Source organism: Physella acuta, unplaced genomic scaffold, assembly GCF_028476545.2.
Source record: "Physella acuta isolate Inbredline_101_S28 unplaced genomic scaffold, ASM2847654v3 ptg000180l, whole genome shotgun sequence".
NCBI classification, from domain to species: Eukaryota; Metazoa; Mollusca; class Gastropoda; family Physidae; genus Physella; species Physella acuta.
The window spans coordinates 685,917-696,990 of record NW_026731699.1 but is presented as its reverse complement, the minus strand read 5'-3'; the positions used below and the strand labels follow the sequence as shown (position 1 = coordinate 696,990).

General features: G+C 37.8%; 1 protein-coding gene across 1 annotated transcript; it reads right to left on the bottom strand.

The window, feature by feature from the left end:
• Positions 1 to 8,397: 8,397 nt before the first annotated feature.
• Positions 8,398 to 10,092, bottom strand: LOC131936552 (uncharacterized). Its single transcript, XM_059293584.1, has one exon. It carries the CDS (start codon positions 10,090 to 10,092, stop codon positions 8,398 to 8,400), a length of 1,695 nt encoding a protein of 564 aa, XP_059149567.1.
• Between the last annotated feature and the right edge of the window lie 982 nt (positions 10,093 to 11,074).

Genomic DNA, 11,074 nt, shown 5'->3' with positions numbered 1-11,074 from the left:
ATTATAATTCTAGAAAAAATGATGTTTTTCAAACATTTTTTGTAACTGCAAGGTTCTCTATTTCTTTTTTACTCGCAAACTGTGTACAATAAGAATTATATAATAATTTTATATATCAATAAAACTTGTAAAAACCTTTTCTGAGTACGACGATAATTAAGTTAAATTAGACTAATTAGACGTGTTTTAAAAAACCGTAATCAAGCAATGTATGTAGCTATTTTTTCCAAAAACGACTGATAATCACTATGCAATGTGTTTAAAATGTTGTTTTATAAATCCACAAAATCGATAACGTCCAATTCGTATCATGTATTGACATATAATATAGACAGGTCGGATACACATGAGGGGTAGATAAAAAAAAAATCCTAGTAAAATTTGCTGGGGTGGGGGGGGGGGGAGAGGGGAAAGCCGTTGTGTTTTTATTTGTCTGAGGTAGACTTCGATGCACCTTAGTATTTTTGTAAAAAAAAACATGCTATACCTAACCCATCGCGTTACTAAATTATAACAATCAAGAACAATATTTACTGGTAAAACATTATTCTTCGTTTCTGTAACAATCGTATCCCCCCCCTCTCCCTAATGATGTCATTAAACAATTTTTAAACATGTTCTAGCTCAAACTTTTTCAGTTAAATGATATATGTCATCGACATGTCATCGTCACGTCATCGTCATGCCATCTTAACGTCATCGTTATGCCATCATCATGTCATCGTCATGTCAGGTCATGCCAAAGTCATGTCATCGTCATGTCATCGTCATGTCATCATCATGTCATCGTCATGTCATCGTCATGTCATGTCATGTCATGTCATGTCATGTCATCATTTCATCGTCATGTCATCGTTATGCCATCATCATGTCATCGTCATGTCATCGTCATGTCATGTCATCGTCATGTCATCATCATGTCATTTCATGGTCATGTCATTGTCATGCCATCATTCTGCCATTTGTAATTTTATCACACGATTTTCATGTCATGGAACGTTTGTCATAACATTGTCAAGCTACCATTAGTTTGTCATAATGTCAACATGGCATTAAAAGTTTCTCATAAATATCATGTCATTGTCATCTATTGAATAAAACTTGTCGAATCTCATAAAACAACAGCTATATCAATGATCAGGGAGCCGGACGTTTTCCCGAAAGACACTTGCCCGAATGCCGTTTGCCCGAAGGCCGATTTCCCGAATGGACACTTGCCCGAATGCGACAAATGCCCGAATGGACACTTGCCCGAATGCGACAAACGCCCGAATGGACACTTGCCCGAATGCGACAAATGCCCGAATGGACACTTGCCCGAATGCGACAAATGCCCGAATGGACACTTGCCCGAATGCGACAAATGCCCGAATGCCACTTGCCCGAAGGCCGTTTGCCCGAAAAATGTTAATATTAGATAATAAATAATATTACTAAATAGAAATTCTTAAATCAGTTTAAGTTTGAAATTTTGATTATAAACATAATTCTAAGCATAAAACAAAGTTGTTTATATTTTTAAATTTAGCTTTTTTTTTTTTTTTTTTTTTTTTTCAATACTGAGAAAGTGCTGTAAGAAAAACTTTATTCTTTCATAAATGTAACGTGATGTTGGCGGCGGTGTTCTAACATTCTTTTGATGTATTTTTTTAACACCTTGTTTAGCCGACGTGTTGCGGTGGTTATATAGCGCTTATGACACGGTGTAGGCGGCGCGGCGTCTCGCAACATCGAACAGAGGCGCGTTTGTTGGTTTATCGTGTTATGCTTGACTTGTGGGGTGATCATTTAACAAAAGAATGAGGCGAGGTTTAGGTGGTGAATTTAAAAACTAAACGTAGTCAGATATGTTTGATCTCCATTTAATGCACCTTGTTAAGACAATGTGTTGAAGCGATTACTTAATAAAGAAAGCAAAACTCATTTTAAAATCCGGAGATGAATGAAAGTTGTATTTTTGTCTAATTTCATATATGGAAGAGAAAGTATGTTTCTACACTTTTTAAATATCAATTACAAATTAATTTAAAATTTCTGCGAGGTAATATATAATATTATTTTTTTCAATTTCTTTTTGCTTAGATGTGTTTTGTTTACTAACATTTTAAATTTAAATTGATTACGAATGATTATTTAGAAATATATAAGGTTAACATATTTCGGGCAAACGGCCTTCGGGCAAGTGGCATTCGGGCATTTGTCCCATTCGGGCAAGTGTCCATTCGGACATTTGTCGCATTCGGGCAAGTGTCCATTCGGGCATTTGTCGCATTCGGGCAAGTGTCCATTCGGGCGTTTGTCGCATTCGGGCAAGTGTCCATTCGGGAAATCGGCCTTCCGGCAAACGGCATTCGGGCAAGTGTCTTTCGGGAATTTGTCGTAGACCCCAATGATCAGTCCACCTTCACTGTAAATTGTAATGACAATGTCAGCCCCTGTCATGTCATGGATATCTGTCACGATTTCACATTCTCCCTTCACACCCAAAGTCTACTGTTGTCATCCGTTTCAATTAAAATATTAAATAAAATAAAATAACTCCAACTATTCGCTTTTTTCTTTTTTTTCTTGGACAAACGTTGACACAATATGACAAAATTCGGACACACGAAGACACATTTGGACACAACTCAGATAAACTTGGACAAACTTAAAAACAACGGGACAAAAAGCTCGGTTAAATTTGGACAAACGTAAATGCAAATTTATACAAAACAGAAAACATATTTACAGATATAGATAGTCGTTTAGAAGTATGGACAGGCTTGGGCAAAGACTTGGGCAAGACTTGACAAACATGGACGAACTTGGACTAGGTTTAACAAAGATGAACGAACGTGGATAAAGTTGGACAAACTTGGACAGAATTTAAATATCACAGGTTCAATTGAAATAAAAACAGCTAGTAATATATCAAAGTGACAGTCAAAAGCAGAGACATGCGTAGTGTTTCGTACACGGAAGGTAGGTAAAAAAGGAAGAAGGGAGACAACTGCGTAAATTGCTTTTTTAAGAAATCAAACGCGCTAAGTGAGAAATATTTTTAAAATTTAAAAGGAAATTTAAAATATAAAAAAAAAATGTATGACATATTTTAAAAATACACGTAGTCACATGTGAAGTCGAATTCACTTGTTTCTGTGACCCTGGCATATGAGGTAGCAAATTAAAATCTTTTACAATCAAATCGTCTCCCTTTTAAAAAAAAAAGAAGTGCTTCATTGATCATTGCAAATAATTAAATCCACAATGATGTAGTTCATGCAAGTTGTTTTAACATATTAGTAACGAAGAATGATAAAGCACCCATAAACGCCAAGACACATATAAGACATATAATTGGAGGTGTCACAGCTGTCAGATTTGTGCAGGGGAAGCTACTCAATTTTTTAAAAATCGATCACCAGATTTAATAATTTTCTAATATCAACAACTAGACTCAGATCAAATATGCTATTGTTTTATGTAATGAGTTAATTTTGTTTAAAACAGCTACATAATACTTGACTGTTGGGGGCAGGGGTTAGACGGTAGGTGGAGGTCAAATCGGGTGCAAGTTGATGGCCCAGAACCTCTTCTTCTAAATGATGGCCCATCGCCAAAATAACGGACGATTGCATGAGAATAAGTGCTCGTGGCAGAACGACATCTAGTAAAAAGGGGTGGGACTTCTAGATCTATAACTTGATTCATAAAACTTCTAGATCTACAATTAAATTCATGAAACTTCTAGATCTACAATTAAATTCATGAAACTTCTAGATCTACAATTAAATTCATGAAACTTCTAGATCTACAATTAAATTCATGAAACTTCTAGATCTACAATTAAATTCATGAAACTTCTAGATCTACAATTAAATTCATGAAACTTCTAGATCTACAATTAAATTCATGAAACTTCTAGATCTACAATTAAATTCATGAAACTTCTAGATCTACAATTAAATTCATGAAACTTCTAGATCTACAATTAGATTCATGAAACTTCTAGATCTACAATTAAATTCATGAAACTTCTAGATCTACAATTAAATTCATGAAACTTCTAGATCTACAATTAAATTCATGAAACTTCTAGATCTACAATTAAATTCATGAAACTTCTAGATCTACAATTAAATTCATGAAACTTCTAGATCTACAATTAGATTCATGAAACTTCTAGATCTACAACTTGATTCATGAAACTTCTAGATCTACAATTAAATTCATGAAACTTCTAGATCTACAATTAGATTCATGAAACTTCTAGATCTACAATTAGATTCATGAAACTTCTAGATCTACAATTAGATTCATGAAACTTCTAGATCTATAACTTGATTCATAAAACTTCTAGATCTACAATTAAATTCATGACACTTCTAGATCTACAATTAAATTCATGAAACTTCTAGATCTACAACTTGATTCATGAAACTTCTAGATCTACAATTAAATTCATGAAACTTCTAGATCTACAACTTGAGTCATAAAACTTCTAGATCTACAACTTGATTCATAAAACTTCTAGATCTACAACTTGATTAATAAAATTTCTAGATCTACAACTTGATTCATAAAACTTCTAGATCTACAACTTGATTCATAAAACTTCTAGATCTATATCAATTTAGGGTTCATTCAAAATGATAGATCGATAACTATTAGTGTTGATTCAAAATACTGGATGTATAACTGATTAGGGTGTATATAACAAGGCTTACTTATTTTGGTTCTTTCAAAACACTAAATTTATAGCTTTTTAGGGTTCATTCAAAATTGGAAGGCTGCGATTTATTTTTTGCTATTTGGAAAGAGATTGTTTCACTTTTAGTTTTATAACTAAAAAAGATTTGATAAGAAAAATCCAGACCTATTTTTAGTTCTTTTCTTAAAATTAATATTTTCTAGAAAATTGTTACGAGCTGGATGTTATGTTTCCTATAAACAAACAACATTAATATACAACCTTGACCCATATAAGAGACCATGCAGCGCAAAGCAATTTATTCACCACGAAATCAAAACGGATTAAATAGCAATAACACATCACTGACGACCAAAACGGATTAAATAGCAATAACACATCACTGCCGAACGAAACAAGAAACGTTAGATGTTGATGTAGATTAAGATCAGAATTTACTATGAGAGTCTTCGAATGTGTAAACATGTATTTTGTAGGGCCTCATGTAATGTGATACTGGGTGTGGAAATAATAAGGGAGTGAACTCCTTAGAAATAATTAGGGGAATGAACTCTTCTGAAATAAATAGGTAACAACATCGTTATTCAAAGAAAACTGTTTTATTTTTTAATTTATTTTTTTGGTGTGTTTTTGATTCTCTTTATTACTGAGCATTCAGAATTGTTATTTTGTGCATTTCACAGTTAGGGTCAAACTAGTAGCTCGTTTTTAGGCACAATAAAAAAAAAAAAACCAAGTACAGGTATTACTTTATAGGTAACTATGTCGATAACTTAACCAAAACTAAAAACTATTAATTTAAGCGCCAACAACAACAATTGAGCAAGTAACGCTCGAATGTATTGAACGCTTACCAAAGAGCTAAGCCAATCAGCATTACGGGTTTAGACAGGAGCGCTAACTTGCACTTGTGTTAACGTATTCTCCGGTTGCTACCTGTCATGTCACCACGTCCTGAAGGTGAATGTGTCACCTTGACCTGCATGTACGCGTGTCACCGTGACTTGCCTGTAAATTCATCCCCAGTTACTACTTGTAGAATATAACACCTGTAATTGTGTCACCTCGTGTAAAATATAACACCTGTAATTGTGTCACCTCTTGTAAAATATAACACCTGTAATTGTGTCACCTCGTGTAAAATATAACACCTGTAATTGTGTCACCTCTTTTAAAATATAACACATATAATTGTGTCAGCTCTTGTAAAATATAACACCTGTATTTGTGTCACCACCTGTTAAATATAACACTTGTAATTATGCCACCTCCTGTAAAATATAACACATGTAGATGTGTCACCCTGCGTAAAATATAAGACCTGTAATTGTGTCACATCCTGTAAAATATAACACCTGTATTATAAGTGCCACTATCTAACGCCTGTTTGTCACCGCCTAACACACGTAAGTGTATCACCACATGCCATAAACAGGTCCGATAACCACACTGCGACTACTGCAAGCACTTCAACCCTTCGCTAAATTAAAAAAAGGTCTTAGGTGTCAAGGACGAAGAATGTGTATCGAAACTGCCACACCACACTCTGCCATTTACCCCCCCCCCCCATCTACCAACATCTGTCACAACATCACAGACACCACAACCGGCCATTTACCCCCCACCCTCCCTCCCAATCAACCCACATGTCACAACATCAGCGACATCACAACTGCCATCCCCCCCCATCCACCTTCATCTGTCACAACATCAGCGACATTATCCCCCCCCCCCCATTTATCCCCCCCCCAATCTACCCATATATAAGTCATAACATCAGCGACACCACACCCTGCCATTTACCCCCCCCCCCCCATTTACCTACATCTGTCACAACATCAGCGACACCACACCCTGCCATTTAACCGCCCCCCCCATCTACCTACATCTGTCACAACATCGGCGACACCACATCCTGCCATTTACCCCCCCCCCCCCCCATCTACACACATCAACGTCACAATTTAACTGTTTACTATTTCCACTTTTCGATAATTAAATTCATAACCAGTTTTTTCAACAACACAACAAGCACTTTTTGTTTACATGTTTGAACATCTACGACGCTAAAGCTTTTAAACTGTGAATTAAAACATTACTAAAAATACATGATCTTATTACTTCCCTGGAAAACAAATCCATGATTATCTGACCTTACCTGCCGCAAAACGTTTCTAGGTGGGAGCTAAATTTGAAACAGATTTCTGGAAACAATTATCTTCCAGGAAAAGAAATTAAACGATTAAACTCTTCCCCTTATATGCACCCCCCCCCCCAAAAAAAAGAATAACCATTCACAGAAGCAACACAGAGGGTGCCAATAGCACCAGGGGAGGGGGCGCAATTTAGAGGAGGGGTGACACCAAGTTAATAAACTAAAAATTATTTTCTAAACATTCAGATCAGTTATATTAAAATATTCAACTCAAGTTCTTGTTGTATATTCTGGGAGGGAGGGGGATGATGTCCATAGTACCAGACTTTCTATTCTGTGTTGGACTAGTGACGCTACACAGATTGTCCATAAGGCCACATCATCTTCCTGGACAACCACAATAACAGCCACGCCAATTGTGATCAGTTTGTTAGGGGAAAAGTTTCTTTCTTACAAGCTTAGCTATGGAAGGGAGATTTTTTAACAGCGCTACTTATTTTACCACTTTAAATTTTTTTTTAAATTATAAAAAAGTTGTAAACTTTGAAAAATTGCGATAAATTGATTGTTTTTAATTGTTGCGACAAGCAATACAGACGACATTGACATCAATTTGATGTAAATTTTACATTTAACTTGTAACGTGTAACTTTGTTCCTCCTAGGAGTCCCCTCCATTTGACAGTTGAAATAGTGCTCATCCTCTGTTTATTGATTGTGACCAGCATCATGTCCAGCACTCCTCTAACACCACCACCCCCCCCCCCCCCCGACTACTGCCAAGTACTCATAAAAGCTGGGTTAACTCGGATACATCCTAGTGAGAGATCATTTATCCTGAAATATTGTATCACTGACCCATTTTGTCGCATAACCGCCGGGTACCAATAAATCTGGGTTAACTCAGTGACATTATCCGACCTTTCAACGTTCACGATAGAACTAGGCCTAGATGAGAACAGACGTGAGTTCAGTTAGTGGCGTTTAGCTCACAAGAAAGTGTTTGAAGCTGCTGCCGGTAGCATCGAACGTTTGATGGTTTGGTAAAATTAACACACTCAAAAAAAAAAAAAATAAGGCTGCAAGACAGTATAGACAAAAGTAGTTTATTTTTTGTTTAATAAGTTGAAAGTATTGAAGCAAACGTTTCAAAATATATTTACATGAAAATAGTTAGCCATAAACAAAGGTATTAAAAATATTGTTTTATAATAAACCTAGAAATAACTATAATGAAAATAGATAGTGTTACATTATATTATAAACTACATTTTCTAATAAACCACGTTATAATAAAGTGTGATGTGATTAATCCACGGTATGTTTCTATACAAACAACTAGTTATTTAATACATATGCAAATAAAAGGATGCGAAACTCGTTCTCTGTTTAGTTGGTCGGTTTGGAAAAATGTATTTTTAAAAACATTGCATGTTTATTTAAATAGTTTTGTCCCTGTCCTTTCTTCAATCGTTCCTTTTGCCAGTCACCGCTATGGAAAAACTATTTCGTCAGGGAGCGAGGTGACACTCATTTTAAATTTAATTTTTTTAGAAACCTGACGCGGGGATGTGGTCCCGTTCAGTTGGTCTGACCCTCGGGATATTGAGCTCAGGTGGGAAGTGGTTTAATGAGGCGGGGTCGTTGACCCCCTCCTTGGCGATCACGTGGTTTACAGGCGAAATCGGTTTCTCGTCGAAAACCGCGGTCGATCGTTTCCGCTTCCTCATTTCCGACCACTCCAGGTTAGCGTTTTTCCCGAATATATCCTCAAAATATCCGGTCAACTGAAACTCGTATCGATTCTCGTTGACCAACCTGTCGATGACACGTACGGCGTGCGGATATTTGCGGAGCATGGCATCCCATTCCCATGGCGACATGTTCGTTTCACTTTCTCGTGTGAGCGCTTCGCGGAAGGTTCTGCTGCTGTTCCCAAACCTGTAGTGAAAGGTCGGCCTGTCGCCGCTGCCCCTGTGTCTGTAGTGGTAGTTGGTTGAGTCTCCGTTGTACCCCCCTCCCCAGCGGAGAAACCCTCTCAACTCCAGGGAGAACTCGATTTCTATAACAGCCGTGTAGGCCACGGCTGTTCGGGCTTTGGAGATTTCTATTTGCCATTTGGCGGAGGAGTACGGCTGCAGGGTTTTAGAGGATGTGACTTTAAACGTGTTGGAATCTGTGACGCCAGTCTCGTTCGTGGTGCTGCTAGCAGTCTCATAACGAAACCTGTATCTCATCGAGAACAACGTTTTGTATGTCACCGAAATATTGAGCTCTTGGATATGCCTCCACTCTGAACTAGCCGTGTGCTTCACACTTCGAACTACGACCTCCTCTTGTTCGATTGTCTTGGTCACCGGTGTCGAATGGTTGTTGATGACGACACCTGTGTCTATTTTCTCCGGATGTAGAATGGTAGTTTCTCTCTCGCCATAGATCATGTTTTTCACCTTGAATCTCCAGTCACTGTAGTGGATACTGAGGCGATGGCCGCTCATGTACCCCTCGCACGTGCCTGAGGTATCAGCGTACCAGGCGTCACCAATGCGCCGGAAGTCCTCACCGACGTACATCGCGCGGCACCCAGCGCACCAACCGTAGCCCAACCAGTGTGCCAGTAACGCAATGTCCGCAAGCGTCTTGTCCATGATACGAGTTTTGACTCTTTCTAACTCATTCAAAACATCCGGTTCCGGCAACATCTTGCAGCATTTTAACTTCTCAAGACATTCCAGCCGACTGCAGCTATCCCTGTATAAACCTGTAACAAAATAGCCCTCGCGACATCCGCACAAGCCGCCATTGAGGAAACAAGAGGCTACACTCTCTTCATAACACTCGCCATACCTTCTCGGGTGCTCAGTGGGTTTCGAACACCGGCCTTCTTCAATGTTATGCAACTGCCCGTTTCCGCTTCCGGATCTGACCAGCCCGTGCAAGAAGAACCCAGCTGGACAGCTGACCCACCCCTTGACGTCAAACGATGTCCGCCAGTCCTGGAAGACGACCATCATGTCTGACCATGTCCAGAGTTCGTCTGGTCCAGGGCAGCACTGGGCCGACTGGAGTCCGGTGATGCTGCCGCTGGTTCCAGAACCGGAGGAGCCGAACCCACGGAGATACGTGTTCCACTGGCACTGTGAGACCCCGGGCCGCGCGAAACTCTGGCTCCAGTCAGTCGTGGTGCAGGTGCCAGACACGACGCTGGCCAGGGCTGAGAAGGTCAGTATGTAGGTCAGTTCCATCCCAGGGACCCGTGACCCCAAGCAACCTGAGGGAAACGAAATTAAGTTCACGTCAACAAATAATTGTGTACTTGATCTTATGTCGGACACATCTTTTTTTAAATGTTTCTCACTATCAAAGTTGGCATTAAAATCGTAAGTATGCACACGCATTCTATTAAAACCAGAAATATGTACACAAATTCGATTATTTATTTCCAGAAATATTTGTTAGACATTATTTAATAAAACATTAACCAGTTGAAAATGTGATAACTTTATTAAGTTACCAGTTAGAAATGTGATAAATTTATTAAGTTATTAAGTTAGAAATGTAAGAAATTTATTAAGTAAACCAGTTAACAATGTGATAACTTTATTAAGTTGACCAGATGAAAATGTGATAACTTTATTAAGTTAAACAGATGAAAATGTGATAACTGTGTTAAGTTAACCTGTTAGAAATGTGCTAAATTCATTAAATTAACCTGCTAGAAATGTGATCTTTATTAAGTTAACCAGTTCGAAATCAAACGACGACTGTGAGAGAAAAAAAAGACGTACCTGAAAGTAAACTGACAATAAAATCCACAGCCCGAATTATAACGCCGAAATCTATCTAGAATGAGACGGAGGCAAATCTAAACCTTCTGCAATCAAAAACAAGGCTATTTATAGCCCAGCTGTCACATGATACGGAACTCAACACCTGAGGATTTTGTAAACATTTCTAAACATCATATGCAATTCAGAAACTTGAATTTCTAGGTAAGACAGTTCTATGAAATTCATAAATGTATTTTCATGTCTTAGGTGGCATCAACAACGTGCATAAACAAAAACATCGAGACTCTAGGAAGAACGTGTTTCCTTGTAATGAGGTCAGGGTAAATAAACCAACCAGGTTCAATATTCAACACAAAAATGTAGGAAGAATTCATTATAACTGCAAGTTATACCTAAAGTACTTTTTAAAAATAATTTATGAAAATCTAATGTTGAA